The 21,802-nt window shown below is 42.1% G+C and overlaps 1 protein-coding gene across 1 annotated transcript; it reads right to left on the minus strand.

The window, feature by feature from the left end:
- Positions 1-516: 516 nt before the first annotated feature.
- Positions 517-20,831, minus strand: MKRN1 (makorin ring finger protein 1). Its single transcript, XM_064155494.1, has 8 exons — positions 20,506-20,831; positions 13,366-13,494; positions 11,173-11,393; positions 4,599-4,825; positions 3,897-4,111; positions 3,117-3,227; positions 2,540-2,678; positions 517-2,121 (listed from the first exon to the last, which is right to left on the minus strand). Exons 1-8 carry the CDS (start codon positions 20,676-20,678, stop codon positions 1,909-1,911), a joined length of 1,428 nt encoding a protein of 475 aa, XP_064011564.1. The 5' UTR covers positions 20,679-20,831; the 3' UTR covers positions 517-1,908.
- Between the last annotated feature and the right edge of the window lie 971 nt (positions 20,832-21,802).

The following is a 21,802-nucleotide window of genomic DNA, read 5'->3' on the forward strand; positions in this document are numbered from 1 at the left end:
GTTCAGTTAAACTTCTTGGTCTCATACCTTAGCACCTGAACACATCTAGTACTTCACTTCCAGCTTCATCTGTTTCTTCAGAAGAATGCTTCTTTCTGAATACACATAGGCTTAAAGCAGCACGTGGATGCTCAGGAAGTGGCCTGTAGCAATGGGTGGACAAGCGGTCCAAACATCATGGTGACAGGAAGCTATCAACAGAACATAACTGCAATTGACTTTGTTCAGGACAAGTAAAATTTACACCACAGTGCCTAACTTCCAAGAAAGCAAACCATGCATGCTTCCACTCATGGCCCCATCTACTCCTTCAACAGTTCCACTACTTCATCTGTCTGTTAAGGCGTTCCTTACTTTACAGGTTCTTTGCTGGAAAGGTTATAATCAAAATAAAACTCTGTATTAGCATGACACAATTCTGCAGGAGTTAAATGATCTAAAGTGCTTTTATATTTACAGAAACACACACAGATAAGCTGGAAAAAAAAAGAACCTTAAAAAAAAAAACAGACAGACTTGTTTATTTTTTTGGCTTTTTTTATTTGGGAAAAGTGCTTCTTACAAAAGGCAGCTGCAAAACAATACGTTATAGACCTCAGAACAATTTCTCATTCCATTTAAAAGTGAAAGGAGAGGCAGTCTAGGGGACAAGAGCAGCAGGAGAACAGATCACAGGGCATCCACAAGTCAATAAAAAACAGCAATAACAATGCAAGGTTAAAATTCCTGTGCTAGGGCTTTGGTGACAACGTAATTTTCTTAATGCAAATTACAGCCAGAAACTGCATGACTGCCTTTGTAAGCAGTAACTCACATAATCTGAACAGCTTTACCAGGCAACACAACTGCACAGCTCAGATGCTGAGAGGCACGTGTACCTCAAGGCAGCGGAGAGGCAAAGTGATTTCCTAGCGAAGCTCTCGGCTTACGTGGTTACACCAGGTTCTAAAACTTACCGAGCAATGAAGCTAAAGGGGCCTCTCTGGCGTTCTTCTGACCCTGCCTTGGCTAACCAGATTTCTGCTGCTGGACAACCCCAATCATACACATGAAAGAGCTGGTGCGTTAGGGAGGGCTGTCTATTAAATTAAGCAATAGTTAAGATCACTGCCACAGACTGGGCTGAGACCACTAAACCAGTTTCATGTCCAATTGGAGGCTAGATTTCATGCACCAAGTGGGGATGAAAGATGATTTTGTTATTTTTAACTTACACAGAGTTTCCCCATCCTTGAGGTCCAACTCTACATTTATCTGTATATACACATAGAGAGTTCTCCTTTCACAATGACATTTTCCTTTCATGCTAAACACAGTAAAAACCCAGAACGTTCACACCTGGTTCTGGTTACACAGTAGTAATAGTAATGTGCAAGTAAACAAGAGACCAAAAATCACAAATGGAGACGTGTACATGAGGGGGCTGGAACAGAGCTGATGCCAGAAATAGAGTATTTGTATCTGGCCCAAATCAGAAATATTGGTACAAAGACAGAAAAAAGGCCATCAGCCAATTTACATCCCCACTGCATGGCCACTGCTCATTTCTGTATCCGGGCTCTTCAAAATGGGTGTGGAAGTCCTGTAAACACTTTAACCCTGGAACTGGGTGAACTCTGTTGGGTACACGGATGAAGCAACAAACCTAAGCTAACTGTTTGACAGTTAAATTCATCTTTACAAAAACTAACATTTTAAAGATTTAATTTTTTTGTTATTTGTTTAAACAGAGGAAAAACAACACTCTTGGGGTGGGAGGGGATGGGAAGAGACAGACCCTGGGTAAAAGTTATTACAACAGCACCTGGAATTGATCGGCCTGCCTAGGAGAACACAGGCACTGCCACAACACCACAGGTAATAGCTACTGCCTGAAGCCAAGACAAGTCCACAATCCACTGACAGGTGCTATAGATCCAAATCATAATAATCTTCCAGCTCATCATGAAACAAGTCCCACTCATCCTCAGAATCTGTTAGCTCATCATCACCTCCTGCTGCCAACAGCATAAGCAACATCTCACCAAGCTCAAAGGTCACCACCTCATCCTCGTCGGTCTCAAACGGATCACCATTCTCTCGCTCCTCAATGAACTCCCAGAAACGGTTCCTCCGCTGGGCCTGCAGGTGGAACATAAGTATTCCCCCAAGTGACCAAGTGGTACAGGTAGGAGTCTTCTTGGAAGCTTACAAGGTTCAGTCTCCAGTGTACTTTTCTGACATGCAAGAAATCATGTTTCTCTTTCAGAGTGATACTGACTTCCAGTAGAATTTACCTCGACACTCCCCTACTAATGTTACCCAACATTTCTATTTCAGTATGTTGGTGTATGAGCAAAGTTTTTTAAATTTAGCCTTCCCATCTTGGCTTTCAGCATTCAAGCTTTATGTCACTACCTCCTTGAAATTCACCATTACAGCAGTGTATCAGAAGTAAGAGAGTCAGCATTTCCCTGCCCTCTTTTCAAGGCAACTGATTTAACACACACCCCTGTTGTTCTATTCCTACATAGAGAGAATAAAAACCAGCAGCACTGACCCGGTATCTACTCGAAGTTCCCACTTTGGGTCTCTGTGGCTCCTCTCGGCGGCCATCAGGATAGGCATGTTTGTAAAAGCAGTTCCCTCCAAACGGACAGCTCCCACGGCCCTCATCAAAGTACCTGCATGGCTTGTTGCTGGAAAGGAAAATATCACAGCCCTTACAGCAGACCCCAAACATCCCTCAGAACTGGTTTCAGTGTAGTCCAAAAGGACCTCAGGTACTACTGGTAGCTGAAGGAACTGTGTCAGTTAACACCTGCACACAGAAGTGATGTACCACAGTGTGGGGGGCCAATGCATGCATACTAACACTGATAGCTCACAGTGCACAAGTTCTACTACTTTATGGCTACACCTCCAGCATTTTGCATGTAGAAGGGAAAGACTGGGGCCAAAAAAACATAGAATAACTTTATAACTGTAGTTGCATGCATCTATGGGCAGACAGGCAAGGAAGTACACGTGGTGGTGGAAAGGAGGTGTGAGAGGGCTTTACATCAACACCCTTATTCTCCAGGCATGCCTTTATCTCTGCAGTCTCAACCTGACAAAATAGACTGCAGTGCTCATACCTCATTGCCTCCTTGTATTTCTGAATGAGTTTCTGCTTCTCTTCCTTCTCCTCCACCCAGTACTCACTTGGAATGACAAAGTTAGATGTGATCCGACATTCTGGGCAGGACCTGGGGAACGAACAGACTGTGCTGCAAAATTCCACATTACAGGGTGCTCCCCCTCGTAACATGTCATGGCATACATCCATCTTTAAAGGTGTACTGTATCTGTACACTTGCTCTGTGAGCTTTTCAATCTAGATTCATTCTTACACAAGTATAACCTAACCTCTTCAAGAACTCCATGGGAATGGCAGCTAGTCGGCTTGTCTCAAAAGCTTGAAAACACACTTCACGCAGACTCCTTTTTCTTTAGAATTAAATAAATTTATTTGGGTTTGATTTTTGTATTTATTTGAATGTAGCTTTTAAATTGAGAAATGTTTTGTCAGCTGATGAATAACTAGAGCAGTGATGAATTAAGAGGCATACATTCTGAACTGGTTAATCTGTTTTCGGATTCCTGGCTGAGTGTCCAAGACATCAATAGTAACCATTGGACAACATGCTACCAAAGTTTTCTACCATTAGCTAACTGAATTTTGCAAACTTAATCCATATTAACCAAATCAGAGTGTAAATGTCATCCCTAAGGATTATTTCACTTCCAGACTGAAGTTAGCATACATTAAATGCAGTCTGTGTACAGTCTGCATCTGGAAGTCTGTTGCAAAATGTCATGTGTTACTAAGTTCTTCCATAGTAACAAAGCACAATCAAAAGAGGAAAGTGCCTCACTTTATAATCTTGCTCTCAAATTGCTTAGCACTCCTCCACTTGCGGATGCACTTGAGACAGTAAGTGTGGCTGCAGTTGGAGAGGATCCCAAAGCGGCGCTCACTAGGATTAGCTTTCTCATACACCACCTCCATGCATATCCCGCACACCATGTCTTTACTACGCTGGACGGCAAATGAAAGCTCCATGTCCTTCTCATGAGCTTCAATGCAAGACTGAAATGGAGAGACAAAGAAAACAGCTACAGAGACAACTGCCATGTGGTGAACTCTAAGTAGGTTTTTAAGGTCAGGTTTAGTCTGCTGTTTTGCATAATAAAAGGAGCAAGATTAAGCTGAAAAACTTTATTCTAAAAAGAATAAACTTTGCTCAGAGTGGGGAATAATCTATCTGGAGTTCAAATTCCTTCCTTCAGACATTGCTTTTAAGCATTGAAAAGGCCATCTAAAAGACCATTTGATTTTACTAGGCAAAGAACAAAGCTTTAGTATCTTTAAGCAGAGTCTCTCCCTTGCACAGATAAGGAAACACAAACGCTTTTGAGTATGGCCCTAACAGGAAATAGTCCAGTTTACAACAGGAATTTCATTCACTGCCCGACCTGCATGCACCTTCAAATGAAAGGAGTTAGTGACAAATGATTGTGGGGAGTCAGGAAGCAATAACTTAGAGCTGTTTAACAGCAGACAGTTGTTTGATTACCTTTATGTGCTGGGATCTCTGTGCAGCATCAATTGGATGCAAGACCTGCAGCCCACACATGTCACACACATCCCCATGGATATACACGCAGTTTTCCCCATAACGACATTCTCCTACTGCAGCGTAGGGGCACAGCTCCTTCTTTATCTCCACATCTACATGCTGCTTTTCGTACTCTTCCTCAATCACCATTTCCTGCAAAGGTGCTTCAGCACAGGGAGGAGCAGCTGGAAATAAAATTTAGAGTAAGCAATATAGAACACTGAAAGCAAACACATTGTTCTAATACACAGCAATCTTTGGGTAACTGCTGAAGTTAACCAGAAAGATTAGTAAAACCAACCAAGATTCATTTCAGTCCTACTTTCACACCCTCAACCTGAACTAAAAGTTATTTTCCAACTCAAGAATGCACAACTGTGTTCTTTGTCCTTCAGCCTACACACGGCTAAAGCAATCAAGCTGTCAGTGGTCAGATTCAGATCCATTTATGGGCTAAATCCACAGCAGAAAAATCTCACCAGTCCTCAGCAGCTTCAGTGTATTTTAATGAAAATTCTGGTTTATTGGCAATCACACAAGTTTACAAATCTCTCACTGCTTTGAGAATCAACTTCACATCACTTCAAGTTCACAGGCTTTTCTTCAGAAATGACACAGCTGAAGCAACAGTTATATCCAGCACAAAAAGATGCTAGTATGGATACACCACATGGGCAGTTCCTCATGCGCAGGTTAGTTGGCATGTTGTTTTTCAGCCTGAACAACAGGCTTTCTCTTCTACACTCCCAGACATCCCTACAAATGACACAAAGCCTGTGCCCACACCTAGAATCACAGAATGGTTTAGGTTGGAAGTGACCTTGTCCTGGAGTCCGGTATACCTCAAAACCCCTCTCCCTCTGTGGTTTGAATGGGAGAGGAAGTGGCGCAAAAAAAACTGTTTCCCCCCCTCCCCATCTGCCCTGCAGGCGTGAAGGGGGAAGCAAAGGGCCCTTCTGGCAGGAGGGGTGCCCCGTGCAGTGCCCGCGCTGGAATCGGGCTGGAATTGGCAGTGCTCTTTGTGCCTAGGCAGTGGTAACTCTGCTCTTCCTCCAGGAAGGGTATAAATATTGGGGTACTTCCCGCCCTAGGGTTCCCGTCTTAGAGTTCTCCCCTGCCTGGATAGTTCCTGCAGAAAGAGTCCCCTGGCGCTCCAAAGGACAAGCTCCTGAGGGACAGGACCGTCCCTGCTTTGGACAGCTTCCCACCATAAGCACCCCCTTTATGCAGCTTGATAGACCTTAAAAGCCTCGGATCGAGCAGACAAGCATCTGGGCCAGCCTGGCTCACCTGTGAGCAAACTTTTGGCTCAGCCTGATTAATGGTGCGGAATGCTATGTTTACTAGCTTAGCCTTTTCCCACTCCTGACTTCCAAAACAGTCAAATTTACCTACAGTATCCTTGTAAGATCTTCTCAAACTGAACCTGTCAATTAAACTAATTTCTGTACATAGTTTTGGGAACAGGTTTTCGGGAAAATAAAATAATTCTGTTTTTATATATATTCCTGACTCGGCCACATTAATTCCCTGCCTCCACAACAGACCTCAAAGATCATCTAGTTCCACCACCCCACCATAGGCCCAGGGACACCTCCCACTAGAACAGGTTGCTCAAGGCCTCAGCCAACCTAGTCTTGAACACCTCCAGAGAAGGAGCATCCACAACATCCCCGGGCAATCTGTTTCTGTTTCACCACCCTCACTGTAAAGAACTTCCTCCTAACATCCTGTTCACATATCCCCTCTTCCATGTCCTCATCCTGTCATAACAAAACCCTGTAAAGAGGCTCTCCTCAGCTTTCCTGTAGCTCTCCTTCAGATACTGAAAGGCTACAACAAGGTCCCCTCGAAGCCTTTGAGTCTCCAGGCTGAAGAGCCCCAACTCCTGCAGTCTGTCCTCATAACAGAGCTGCTCCAGCCCTCTGATCATCTTCGTGGCCCTCCTCCTCTGGACTCGCTCCAACAGTTCAATGTCCTTCTTGTGTTGGGGGCTCCAGAACTGTACACAGTACTCAGGTTGGGTATCATGACAGCAGAGTAAAGGGAATGAATCACCTCCCTTGTGGACCTCGTCAAACTCAGTCTGTTCTGCCTACTTGCCAAAACCCTATCTAGAACAGACATCCAGTCCTACCAGACATGTAAATCTACCATTAAGAAACTGAAATTAGGGGTATTTTCATCCCGTTCTAAGCTATGATCTTTAGAGCTCCCTTCCAACCCCTGACATTCTATGATTTTATAATTCCCTTATCTAATATTAAAAATTAACTGGAAATTATATCATTTCCCTTCCCCATTTGCACAGATGCTGCTTAACACTTCTCCCTATGTACCTCCTGAGCATGTATACGCTTATCTGGGTCACCAAAAGCCAAAGAGCCTTTTGAGATCATTAGGAGAGTAGGATAATAAGACAGAAGCAATCAGATTGAAACTGAAGATATAATAAATGTAAGATAACAAGAAAGCATTGCTAGATTCAGAACAAATACCAAGAACAGCAGCAATCGTACTTCATTTACATAACCAGTAGCTGTTGCAACTCTAACAAGTCATCTATGCTACAAAAAAGTGTAGTGTTTAAAAGTCTTTTCAGCACTAGATTAGAGAACTATGCAAAAACTATCAAAGGTATATCTGGACCAGTAAAAAATAAATTACTGATTTCTCAAAAAGAACCAGAGGCTGCACATTTGCACAGTTTTCATCTTCATGGAGCACAGAGATACAATAAACATGTATCAGACTGTTTGCTTTTAGACATGTAAGGGAAAAGAAAAAGCAGGTCAACCTCTTCCATTTTTCAGTAAGAGATGCCCAGTCAAAAAATCATTACCTCTTAAGTTCTACTGAGCTGGCAGCAAGAAAAGTAACACATAGACATATACTAGACTCTACCTACTTATCTCAGTAGCCTAGCATAATACAAAAATTTGTACTTATTAACTGAAGTTCCCCCCTCCAGTGTGAAATCCATGGTCTGTGCTCCAAAATATGTAATAACACCCAGAGCCACCAGTCAATTTCTATTCCTTTGACTTTCTTCATTTTTTTAAATGTTTTTTTTTTTCAAGTTAATGCTATTGCAGATTTTTTACATAGTTGATTCATGTGACTGGACATCTTGTTTGACCCCTGCTGAGAGAAGAGACTTTGCCAGATCCTAGTATGGATGGACAGAAGCCTGCTACTAGACAGACAAGTGCAGCTGAGCCTCAGAGGAATTAAATGATACCATACTTCTTGTAACAGGGATGACAAGATGATCCCTGTTTAAGGCAATCCTGTATCCTTGGAAAACACTTACTGTGAAAGAAAAGGCACATCTGAAGCTTCTCTTAACAAAAAAAATCCCCAAAATTTCTTTTCAGTAAGGGATTTATTACTTAAAAAAAAAACCACAAAACAAAAACAAAAAAATCCACACCCCATCCAAACACAGAAAAAAAAAAAAATCCAGATCAAACCAAAATTACTTATTACTTGAGATTGAGAATAAAGGGTCTAACCCCTCCAGAGACAGACCTAGAAACTCATTTACTATGCTAGTCCACAAGAGCAGAGCTTCATATACTGGCACAAAGAAAAAGTCATCAACTATGTAGGTCAACAAGGACAGTACACAGTACAGCTACTCAAATCTGTCTCAGTCCACAACACCATCCTTGCACACAAAGAAAGTACAACCAGTTCTTAGTGACTAGACATCTAGATAATAAGACAGAGGGCTATGAAGGTCATTCTTTCATAATGGCTCTAGGTACTTCTGCAGTATGAAAAAGTGAGACAGTGTAAAAACATGCTCCAAGGGACTTTTCCATTTCCAGTCTTCTGCGCTGTCCCAGCACTTGCCCTCTGCAAGAGCTGTGTGTCTATGAAATAAAAATCCAACTAGTATTCCCAATTCTGAGTAACTCAGCTTCCATAACCTAAAGCCCTACATGTCCATCTCCTGCACCTGATGCACACTATCTGCTACAGTTTTGCTTCCTCTTTCAAAACATTAGAGAAACTCACAAGGTTCCACATCCTCTACAGAGTAATATTTATACCGTTCTCAAAACCACTACTCTCCAGCAGGTGGACCCCATCCCTACCTTCTCACTGCCCCTTTTAATCAACAGAGTTAAACACGTACCAGTGAAAAATAGTAGTTCATTACCTCCAATTCACACTTCATCTCCCTTCACTCTCAGACATACTTTCTAGCAACAAGTATGTACATTTTGGAGCAGTGGGAAACAGCCACTCAGTTCAAAGCGTTTCTTGTATTGCTGCCTTCCTACTCAATTATTTCAGAATATCTAGCAGCAGCAGAACAAATAGGGAAATCCGTACACCAAACATGTAAATGTTTGAAGAACATTCCCTATTTTCCTTGATAGGCCCTAAGGCCATCTTCAAGATAGCAGGTTTAGTCCCAAATCAGAGAATCATCTGCATTATGAGAATGTTTTGTCTCATAGTAAAAGACGAGCATCACAACTCCAAGCTACGCATGCTCAAACTGCCAACCCTGAATCTTTAGCATTTGTATCATCACTTAAAACATACAAGCTTCTACCTAATCTTGAGAAATAGGTTCTATTTTAAATATTCCAAGGACCTGTACCTTTTTCTCTAGGCACGTGGTAAGAATGATGGGTAAAGCTTTGATATATACACTGTGGCACGCACTGCACCTATCTTTGCCATCACTACAACGCGTTCTTAATTTTTATAGCTCGGCAAAAACAGTAGCTTCAGAAAAGTCGTTTTTAAATGCAGCTTTTAAATAGTCACCACAGGAATTAACACCACACAGCACTGCTCAGGAACAGCTCTGCATGTTTGTACATCAAAACACATCAAATTTCAAAGGATACAAAACAAACTTCTGAACAACATTCAGAGAAACTAATGTTACTACACTGTGGCAGCCACCAGTTTCCATGAAAAATAAACCTAACCCTCTACAAAAATGAACTGCTTCAGTAAAACTAAGCAAGTTAAAAGGTACAATGTCCTTATGACTCAGCACCAGCTCTCCCATAAGGAGCAGATGAATTTTGAAAGATCTTTGTCTGCTCAAACCACCAATTAATTGATTCCAAAAGAAGGCCACCCAGCCATCAAGAGGCTAAAACCCGCAATGAGGGGATGAGGAAAATGGACTTGTTTAGCTTAAGAAGTGATTTTATTGCCATCTTCAACTACTTGGAAAAAAATAAAACAGAGCCAGACTGTTCCAATTGTGCTCAGGACATGGGACAGAAGGCAAGCTGAGGCAAGGGGAAAAAAAACCAAATTGCATACTAAGAAAAAGGTTTCCCTTATGAAAGAAGTTAAACGCTACAAAGGTTGCTCAGAGGTTATGCTGTTTTGAACATCTCTGAGGATAGAGATTAAACTAAATAAAGCCTCTGGCAACCTGTCATAGCTGACCTTGCTTTCAGCAGGAAATGAACTAGATGAAATCCATAGGTCCCTTTTAACCTAAATCATTCTATTTTGATTAAAAGATTGAAAAAGTGATCCTTTGTCTCTGTTATCTCAGAAGCTGTGTCTTTTATGACAGCAAAATGACACATTAACAGGTGGAAGGCAAATTTTTGTTCCTTTGGACTGTACTCAAGTCATAGATAGACCAAACAATTCCACAATCAGACTTCTCAACGACACCAGCAAAACATTAATCTCACTCAACCATTCTCTTCTTCACCCCTCCATAAATCAGATCAGAGCAGGCTCCAGCAGCACTCTGTTACACCAGTAAGGTAATTCCTCTTTTCAACTCAGAGGATCTGAATAGTGCTGTGGAGACAAAGTGTAATCTGAGCACTGTATGACACATCTTCAAACACGGCATCCATTTCAGATTCAATTATTTCACGGCCATAAGCCTTCAGTTTTGGATAGCCAATTACCAGAAAGTATGCTAAAGACATTCAGCCTAGTTTTCACCTAAATTTTAAGTCTTTGTGCTATCTTTCTGCAGGAAAGGCAGATGACAAGTACACTACGTAAGGAGTCTGGTCCTTCTCAATCTCTATGCGAGTTCTCATAGTATTGGAAAGCCAAGTTTCAGGAAGGTAACTAGAAAACCTGTTTTTCAGCCTCTGGTCTGAACTGCAATTGGATCCATAAAAGCAACCACAAAGCTTTGTTTTTTTCTACAGGAATCTGTACCTGCACTGCAAAAAAAAAACAACTTTACAAGACTGGGGAAAAAAGAATGATAAAAAAAACCCCACAGCACACCACCAAAACAAACAAACAAGACAGCAGATTATCTTTTCAGAGCAGTGACACCAATTGCAGCTCCCATCAAACTGAAAAAGTAAATTTCAAAAGAGATTCTCCAAGACATTCAGAGCCATAACAAGAGGAAGCTAGTCATACAGAGACTGTCCTTATACCTGCTTTCAGAACATTAGGATAGAGCAGTAGCAACTGACATAGAATGGTGCAACTATTCACATCAGAAAATTCAAACATAAATCATTGACCCATGACAGAAATGTATTGCTATCCCCCATCATCTTACCACGTCCACAATATGGCTGCCCAGGGATAAACTCTACAGCATTCGCCCAGTCTTCAGCACCTACTCCTGCAGCTGCCAGATCCACACTTTCATCTTCTATCTCAGCAATAATCTCTTCAACAGTTTCAGGGAGTAGTGCGAAGTCTGAGGATAGTGAAGGATACATTTTTCCTTCTGGATCCATATCAGTCATTTCTTCCTGTTCCTTGGTATGTTCATATCTAAAAAAGTTAAAACACATGATGTCAACTCCTCACAAAAACACCTCCATAGAGCAGCCCAAGGCATGAAAAATAAACTGATTCAGATGTGCATTTTCAGAAAGAGGGTCCAAAAATGGCTTGGGAGGGAAAGCCACTAATGACCCTTTACAGAGACATGCTTCCAGTTATCTAATCTGTCAGCAGTACTTAAAGAAATAGAAGGCACTCCATGAGTTTGGCAGAAACAGAGTAGTATACAGAGTTTCCGATTAATTCACATAGAATAAACTTCAATGATGTCTCAAACTGGTCACATGCCTATGATGCATGTATTACTGAATAGGATAGTTTGTTCAGCTTTCAAAAGAAAAGACTAAGGGCATATCCTGCTGCCTTCAACTACCTTGTGGAAAGTCATGGGAAAGATGTCCAGTGAAGTTTTGATTATCTGCTCACCACCACCTTGGGCAACCTGACCTAAGGTGGTCCTGGCCTTTAGCACAGCTTCAGAGATCCTCACTAGCAGAAGTCATTCTTTTTCTGTATCTTGCCTCATTCAGATTTTATGTCGAATTTTAGAAGCTATTTCTACTGCCTCTTTTGACTTACTGTGGAAAATGATTCCCAGAACACTTTGATCCCTACTACTCACAACCATAAGGGATGAAATATTTTGCTTAAAAATCTGTCTTCTCTGTCTTCCAGCAACTAGTAGAATACACTGGAAAATAAATTACAGGCGTATCTTTGACGTCTTAGGTATTTGCTGACTCATTTCAAGGACAGAGAGAGATTTTTTGGAGATCGTATTGAACTTTTAAGCAACTGTGATTCATTTATCTTATGTCAAATTGAAAACAAGGTGCCATGGTTCTTGCATATTAAAGAGATGCTCCCAAGTGAATGTCAACTTTCGTATCCTAAGGAAACTATGACACATAAATGTAAGAGTCAAGCCTTCAGAACCCTACAATAATGGTCTTCAAAGCAGTATGCATGCTGTCTTCTATCAGGAAGAAAATAGTAGGACTTCTTGTCTTCTTTTCTCCTAAACAATAAGTTGTTTTACTAATATTCAGCATATAGATTGACAGTGGTGTCCTCACTTGGTCCCCATGTTAGAGGAGGATCCCACACATGGGTTTAAGTGAAGTGTCCTGAAGGAGCAGTGGGTGTTCCATCATGCAGCAAAGTTGTCAGTGCCTCCATCACTTGTTTGTTCACTTTTAGCATGTTTCAACACACTGCATTTTGTGACCAACTGTGACTGACAGATTATATTACCCTGTTTCATATAAGTGAACTCTTGACAAAGCTGACAAGCAGCTTAAAAGGTTTCTGGCAAATGAACTGTGGGCTGAAGACAACAATGACAATGTGAGCACATGCAAACAAGAAGAAAATGTCAGAACTAACACTTCTACTCCTACTACAAGCTTTGTTACAAGCTGTAAAGCCAATGTCAACCTAATGAGACCTGACAAGAACTTAGAAGGGAATAAATAAATCAAGATTACCAAGAAGGCTATTTGAAATACAGATTTTCATCCACTATTACTAATGATGAACACTATGACTAACACTTGCCCTCAGTGTATATTGCGCCTTGAGATACTACCTGATAATAGTATAAAGCCATCAAATTCACAACTCAATTTCACCAGGTCAGCTACCTTGAATGTAGTCTCAGATTTCAACTAATTCACATACTCCTGTTACTAGTAAACAAACAAAAGAAACTCCATACCCTGACAACTAGTACTTCTACAAAACCCATTTATCCTCTTGCCTCTGCTATTTATTTCCATAGCAAAGCAAACACTACAGTATTTCACAAGAGGGGGTTGTGAAAAGAAGCCTTTTTCATCACTTTATGAAGCTGCAATGAAAGAGGAAAAACTTCAAGATTTATTGTGTTTCTGTCAGCTCTCTACTCAGAGTCTCAGAATGAAATTATTTCCCTACGCAATGATCAAAGGCATTTATTTACCTGCAATGATCCCCATAAGCACAGCATCCTCGCTGGTAATACCTGCACACCATAGCAGACTGACTAGTGGAGAGGTCATGGGAGTAGCGACAGTTGTCTCCCTCCTTGCAAACTCCATGCATGAAATATCTGAAAGAGAGATTACTGTGAATTAAGGAGTAGCACTGAAGCTGTAAGAAAAGTACTTGGACGATGAGTTATCCTAGAAACCATGCTGTGCTGAATTAAGAACATTATTAACAACTCATGGGACCACACTCTAGTACAAACATACAAATATCTGAGAAAAGATGAAGCCGTAGCTATTTCAGTTAGTGGAACATTTAGGGACTTGCACCTACAAATGCCGAAAGAAAATCTGTCAAGAAAGGCTTAGCCTGGGCTGTGACAGAGAACAAAGCATCCTGGGCAAAATGGATGGAGACAAAGTTTTACTTGTAGTTCCTGTGTGTTTTGACACCAATAAAAAACTCAGAAGTCCATCACTGAATCAAAAAACCAGTTATCAGTCACATCTTAAAGTTTTCCTGAAGTCTTACACATATTTTGAATTTGTAAATAGTTTGATTAGATATTATTTCTCTCCAAGAATGCAAGGCATTTGCAGCTGACAAAATACACACATTAGTTCTTGCCATAGAAGGCAAATAGTCAGTGAAGCACCCTGCTTGATACTGTGCTGTCTGCCCGCCTTGAAAGAATTGGGTATTTTCAAAGCTTTTGAGTGCAGTTCACTGAATTTTAGCACCTTAACTCAAGTTACTTGAGCATCCTCAAATTCAGCTATTAAAGAAAATTGAGCAGTGCTCTTCTAATTAGTTTAGATGTCAAACCAGAAGACACAAGGTTCTTTAAATGTAAAGCACCCTATTAAGACTCAGTATGCTCTCAAAATCACAACGGAAAACACAAGTTTAAGTACCTCTTTCACAATTAACACTAACCAAGGAAAACAAACCAAACGAAAACTCACACACACAAAACCCAAACCCCAAACCCACCACACACACAAAAAAACAAACAAAAAAAACCCCCAAAACCCAAACCCAAACTCACAACAAACCCAAGCCAACAATTATGTAAGAAGAGAATACATCAACAATTTTTACTAACACATCCCTTTATAAAGAGAAGCATTTGCTCCAGGTAATCAAGTAAGTTGCAAACTCTGATTTCATTGGAAATAGCAAGACGCGGTAAACAAGAACATTTGTTACAAATTCTTTGCTTGCCTATAAAACACATTTGAGGGAAGACTGAGAGGTAGATTACACCCTTTTAAACCTTTATTGCCGCTGAAAGAGGCAGTCCTGCCCTTCTCCTGTTACACTCTTTCACCACTGTTCCTTCCTACTAGCACACCTGAGCAATCAAAAGAACCAGACCCTCCCACCAGCTGACTGTGCAGCCACGCAGCATAGAAGAATCACCTTTCGTCAGCCCAAACTAAGAAGACAGTAGCTCTTCACAAAACAGAACACTGAAGTCAGTATTCCTTGAACAACATCGAGCTGTTCAATTGCAGGGACTTCTGCACAGGTACTTACTCTGCCTGATTTTTAAGAAGTTAGATAAAACAAAGTGAACAACTCAACTAATTACCTAAGAACTACATTTGTAATCCAGTACCAAAGATGTGTTATAACCATAAATGAGTCTTAGGGGGGCTGTCAACTCTCTATTAGCAAAACTATTTAAGGTACCAAGAACAACTAACCACCAACTGACACCATTAGGCTGCAACACACACTCACTTGCTGTTATCTGTCTGTACACTGTAGCCACGTAGTGATCAGCTAAGAAATGTGGTCCTACATCAAAATAAGTGGTATAACACCAAGATAAGACTCTCTGACATTCTCCCCAGAGACGTGAATACTCTAGTCACATTTGCCAGATGGCTGTAAAAACAGCTAAGCCAGCGCACACCAGAAACAGGATGTTGCAAAACCAAAACCCTCCATACACAGCATTCTCCACCGTGAACTCAAAAAGGGAAAAAGAATCAAACCCCACCATCTACTCATGTACCAACACAACACCACAACTTATTATGAGAAAATTCACATCAAAACAAAAAAGACAAATTCCCAACAACCTACAAATGGGACCAGAACATAACTGGGATTTCTGGATTGCTTTTAAGACACAGGAGTCATATCAACAGGAAAATAAAATCATGTTGTTAACTGATCATTCTTGTTATACCCACCCTTTGCTTATTTCCACACAGCATTGCTTCCCCCATGTGTTGGGGCATGCAACTTGGGTTACCTGCTGACTCAGGTCAGGAAATGGCTTCAGATGTAACTGACATTCCTTTTGCTGCCCCCATGGCTACTTTCAATCAAGATCAGATCACTGCACAGCCACACCACTGCTTAAGCCAAACAAGCATTGCGACACCACTACAGCTGAAATAAGTGACTAAGAAAAAGAGGCACCAGCCTGAAGTGAGAACTTCTGTCAGAAAGTACTTGCTCGACATATCCTAAACACATATACCTCAAGACCAGGCTCTCACATTGCTTGTTACAGCTTCACATCCCTTTCCTTCCTCTCCAGCCTGCATTAGAAAATCATCTGCAAACACAGATTCTGTAAAATTCTGAAAGTTGTCACAATTCTTTTCATCAAGATAGCAGGCTATAAAGGGGAAAACTCCCACATCACCACACAGAAAAACCCCAAACCCACAACCCCAAAACACAAGCTCAGTATAATTCACATGTCACTTTTAAAAGCCTGCAAGCCTACGCAACAAACTCAGTATCATCTGAAAAAGAAGGCTGGGGTGGGAGGATAGAAAAATCTCTTTCTTCAAGGATTACACCAACTTCCCCCTCTCCCTTCCCAGCAAGAAGAGGTAAGATTTTTTTTTTCAGTTTAAGGTCACAAAGAATTTAACATTATACACATAAAATTGTGGTATTTGGTTAAAATATGCTTTGATGAAGCATATGCTTCTGGTGAAAATTAATAGAACTTCTGTTGGAGAGCATCTTTATATACACATAGTACTCAGTGTAACTCTAACTTTATACAGCAGCAGCCATACCAGCCACTTGTTTCTGGTTACAGCAAAAACGGATCCTTAAAACTGAGAAATTCATTAGCTGTCTGTCTCATTCAGTGACTTGGAGAAGAACATCTGAAATTCATGTTCTGTAAAGTCCTGGAGAACACACATAATTTCATCTGAATAAATGTAACTAGATCAAGACAAGTATATAACTGGATTTTCTCCAAGCTGCCTATGATGCTGTCATCCATTTATTCTGGCAGCAGTGCTCTGCCTCCTCTATTCAGATAGATGTGGTGAGGCAGCATGGGGAACCCGAAGAGAGAACTCTCCAGAGTCAAAACCCAGATCATCTCTCCCGTTTGGTTAATTGCATCACTGTACAAAACAGAAGTTGGTACCAACACACCAAAGGTAATCATTATCTGCACTGCTATTTTATCACTGAAAATAACTGTTTGGAATGCTACAGAGAAAACATTTGCCCGAGGCCACAAAGCTAACAATTTCTCCAAGTCCCTGGAATTCCAACCATTGGAGAGATGTTAGAAGTTATAAATGCTACAACTAATTTAATAGAATTCTTTAAAGTTTCAAGTTTATCCAGATTTTGATGGTCTTGATTTCCATGACTTTGAAGCACAATAAGCTACATCAAAGACTTGCCTTACAGTTCTAGAATATTACTTGTGTTACTTGCCACAAGTTAGAGAAAACATTTGTAATACCTTCATTGTGTATTACCTTCATTGCAACACCTTTACTTAGCCTTGTGTTAATATCTTGAGGAAATACTAGCTTCTTTCAGATGTTTCCTTCTATACATTGTGTTCACCCCTGTAATCTTGATAGTGAAATCTATGCACAGCACTTCTACCCACAGTCTCTGAAGCTTTCAAGTGGGTTCATTCTTCACTTAATCCTCCTTTCAGCAACCTCGTTTTGTGTACTAAACTACTAGCTTCCTTGAATCAGTAGCTACACCCAGCAAGAGATGTCCTTCAAAAAACTGAAGAATGTCAAGACTGGGAGATCTCAGAATATATAGCTAGCTGCAATCGCTACCTTCTTCAGGTGCCATACGGAGACTAAGAATTCCCAGAGAACAAGGTAGCAGAGAACGGGAGAGGCAAACTGTTCTAGCACAAGCACGTAGGCGTTCAGCCACCTGAGTAGGTGAGGAACCTCTACATGAGTTAGTAACCTTAAGGGGAAAAAATAGGCCTTAGTAGCATTTATCTCCTTGTCCTTTCTTCTCCACAACCTCCTCCAACAAGAAGCTAGCAGAGATCCAGAACAGGGCACCTAAGAAAGGGACAATATAAGCAGTCTGTTAAGAGGTTTGCGCTCCGCAGCTTATCAGTACTGTTGTACCAGCTTAAGGAGGCATACTTTACCAACCTGGATTCATTATATTAGGCATCTGAATACCTGATCTAGATTTTCATAAAGAACAGCAAAGATACAAACATGTAGACAACTCTCAAAATACACCAACTGGATCTTAAGGGATTATGTTAATATTAAGAAATTAAATATAATCTGTTCACATCGACTTGGATGGCTTCATTATTGCATGATATAGGGAAAAGACAAGGATCTGGAGTTAACAACATCACGTCTTAGGGGAAAAAAAAAGTTGGCTAAACAACTGATCAACAAAACTAGCAGAGAGAAATTATAAAAATCATCATTCTTTTTTCTTATTTAAAATATACCAGTAACTACAGAAAAATAATATTTAACAGAAAGTAGCTATGAAATAGTTTCATTCTCCTGCAGAGTAAAATACCATAAATTATTACCACAAAAGCCTTGAAAATTGCTGAACCATAGAAGCAATGTAAAAAAAAAAAAACCTTTTAAACAACATGATGAATTTCTGTTTCACCCCGAGACTGCTGAACTTTAGCTGCAAAAAAAAGCAGAAGGGTAAAAGCTGCAAAAATATGTGTCACAGAGCAAAGTTCTCCATCTTAGTCATTGTGTCTAACAATCATCTATCCCAAGGATATCACACTAGCATAATAAAATTTGATTTACCATATCAAGTATTCAAAAAAATGAAGAAAGAACTTTTTTTAAATGCATTTCTTCATCTTAGTTAAATTTTCCAGCTTACATAGAAAGGTAAAATAAGACTGAATAGTAAGAAACATATCCTACTGAAACCAAATTTTGAAAACCAAAATTCTTATCACATATTCCCAGAAGCTCATCCAAACTGTTAATTTCACTTTAAAGCTATTCTGCCTATAACATGAGCGGTTCTGTAAAAAAAAAAAACAATAAGCAATTAAACAACGGGACAACTGGAAGGATGTCAAACAGAACAAAGAATTGAGAGATTCATTATGTCCAAAGCTGAGATCTTGTTGTTTAAACTTATATTAAAGCACATTAACCTAGCTTCCCACTAGTCCTGCATGTTTGCAAATAAATACATTCATCAGACAGACTCACTGCATGATACATTAAAAAAGACTCACTGCACTGCAGGACACTGAAGAAATTGTCTCCTTCTGTACTATGGCAGTCACTGTCATCAATAAATTGATTCATTGTGTCTGCCACTTGAGAACATCTATCTATATATATCTCACCAATCCATTTCACCCAACTGAGTCTTTCGATCTTCAGAAATTATGAGGCCATCTGTACAGAGGGAGCACTAACCCATACCCTCGCAGCTCACTTAAAAGCTGAGCTCAGCGTTGTTCTCGGTCATTCCCTCGTCACTGGCCTACGTTAATGTGCCAAATATCAAATATTAACCCGGTCATTCGTAGGCAAAACTCTGTGGGCAGAAGTACTCAGAAGAATCTGAGAAAAAGTGCTTCTCAAATGGGCACGTTAACAGCACATTAAGCAAAACCAAGAGTGATCAACAGTTAACAGAAGCGCTGGGCATACTGCAGGGCATACTCAACAGCACAAAAGAGAGACGCAGCGAGCAAGCTCCCTGCACGTAAGATACAAAGCCCACATCAAGATCTAAAGCCTCCTCCTTTCAGCCCTTTTGCTTAATTGCCTTCGAATGTACTTGCCAAAAAATATATTCAGGTTAAGTGTAATTTAATAAGTTGTTTTTTTTTTTTTTTTTAAATGGAGATGCTTTGTGATGCTCTCGGATTATAACTTTTGTTTTCACATAAACTGAATTAGTTTATTTCTGTATTTACAAAACTGGTTTATATTCCTTTTAGCCTGCAAAATGACAAGCAGGGTAAATTTAAAAATAGTCCATCTGGCAAACTTTACAACCTGCAGTATGATTTGCATAACGCCATAGAAAAGACCTCAGATATAGAATCTGAAGGAACACAGAAATAGAAAATGACGCAGCAAACAGAACCTTAACGTAACACAAGTAGCAGCACTCCTCATATTTTGCAGCTTGTCATGACTTACTCCTTTTCTCCTGTTTAATAAACAGTTCATGCCGTATCAATTACGAATTCCTATTCATTTTGTACATAAATGGACAAGAACTCGAGTAGTTTCGCTTTTCTTGCTTAATGGCACTTTCTGGAATCTAGTTACGAAATTTCCCTTCTACAGTGTCTTTCACACCGATCGCTGCGGACATATTTTCACACAAGTAACAGCACCCCATGCACCTCATTTGGAGCCAGCAACCCTTCCCAATTCCCGACGCGGCAGAGGCAGTAGCCACACGGCCATCTGCACGGCGGGGCAGTAGGGAACAGCTTCCCTTAAGGATAGGGCAAAAGAAAGGCTCCTGCCCCTAGGTCCAGCTCCCGCAGGCTAGGCCTAGCGCGCCCTCGACACCAGCCGGTACTTCCGGCCATAAGCCGCCCACCGCCGCACTACATCCCCCACAAGCCCCGCCGCGGCGGCCGGTTTCCGCCCGGAGCCGCCGCAGGGCGCGGCGCGGCCCGGCCAGCTGCGCAGTTTGCCGCAGGCCTCCCCGCGGGCGCCGGGCGGGGCGCGGCAGGGCGGTGGGGGAGGGGGCACTGCGGCCGTGCGCCTCGCGTACGTGACTGTGGGGGGAGGGGAGCGGCGCTGAGGGAAACGGCCGCGAGGTTGGGGGAAGGGCGCCCGCGCCCGCTCCCCCCCCACCGCGCTTCATCCCAGCAGCTGCGGACAACGCGTACCTGCAAGTGACCTGCTTGGTCCAGCCGCCACCTCCCGGCCCTGCGACGGGTGGCGGAATAGCAGCGAAGTCAAAGGCCGCCGCCGTCGCTCCCGCGGCCGCTGCAACGGATGCTCCCAGGGCCGCGGCCGCCGCAGCGCCCGCCGTTGTTCCCAGAGCCACCGCCTCCGCCATTACTGTTTATCCCACACAGCGGCAGTACCGGAACTTCCGGGAGCACATTCTTCCGGCCGGGCGGACGGGGTGCAGCCGGGAGGCAGCGGGGCGGAGCGGGGTCCGGGCGGCCGCGGGCAGCGCAGGGCCCGGCTGCGCAGCAGCTCCGCCCCCTTCCCGGCGTGGGGCGAGCACCGCCCCCACGCTGAACGGCTGCTGTGATTGGTGGAGGGGAACGTCCGGAAAGGAACGCAGCGGAGCCGGGCGGGGGGCGCTGGCTGGGCTCGCTGAGTCAGCGGCGGGAAATAGCCTTGCTGTGGGGCGAGGAACGCGTAATGGCAACGTGGCGCTGGCTGCGGGAGGGGAGCGCAGCGCGCCACTGGTGTCTCAGAAGCTCAGACTGAAAACTGGCTCTAAACCACCAGAGAGCTCAGTGCTGCTAATCTGGCGTGAGAAACATCCTATCCTTCTGCCTCGCTAAATCTCGATTGCGAAATGTCTGGTCCGCATCGTGTCCTTGGCTCCCTACTGCCAAGAGGCAGAGTGACAAGCAGGGATGCAGCGCCAAAGTGAAGAAAGAAATCTGAGTGCCCTGTTACTGATGGTTTATATGTCTATTTCAAATGTATTTTAAAAAACCCAAACGTTACTAAGCCATCGGTCACTTAAGAAACTACCCATCTTAAGCCTTTAGCCTGAAAGACAGTAGGACACCATCCTAAGATGCTAGGACAGTAGGAAGTGCACTAGAGAGGTCAGAAGAACTAAGTGTGTTTTCAGGTTGCCTTGAAAAAAGGCCTAAAGCACGCCCAAATGACCTGAGGAATGAGGTAATATGAATATACTTGCTGGCATCTTCTGGAGTATGCAGAGCAGTGGCTGGGCAAACAGAACTCTGAAGTAACCTGAGGTAAAGCATACGTTTTGGTTTTAACAGGCATCAAACAAGATAAATGTGTGTGTCAGAATAAAGGATTGACAAAGGCTGAACTTACCAGGATTTGAGGGAGAGAGGTCAGGGCACAGAGACATTTGGTTCTTGGAAATAAATCTGGTTGGTTGTATAAGACCAACCTTCATCCAAGACTGGGAGCTGGCATCAGATAAAGACCTTGATCCAGGTTCTCTATGCAGCACTGATAGTT

The sequence above is a fragment of the Pogoniulus pusillus genome, chromosome 15 (assembly GCF_015220805.1).
Source record: "Pogoniulus pusillus isolate bPogPus1 chromosome 15, bPogPus1.pri, whole genome shotgun sequence".
NCBI lineage: Eukaryota > Metazoa > Chordata > Aves > Piciformes > Lybiidae > Pogoniulus > Pogoniulus pusillus.

Bases quoted from the DNA above. Each gene is read 5' to 3' on its own strand.
- MKRN1 (XM_064155494.1), bottom strand. From the start codon at position 20,678: ATGGCGGAGGCGGTGGCTCTGGGAACAACGGCGGGCGCTGCGGCGGCC. The intron at 13,495-20,505 runs GTACGCGTTGTC...TCTCTCTTTCAG, and splicing joins ACCAAGCAGGTCACTTGCAG to ATATTTCATGCATGGAGTTT. The intron at 2,679-3,116 runs GTATGAGCACTG...TTTCCTTTCCAG, and splicing joins AAATACAAGGAGGCAATGAG to CAACAAGCCATGCAGGTACT.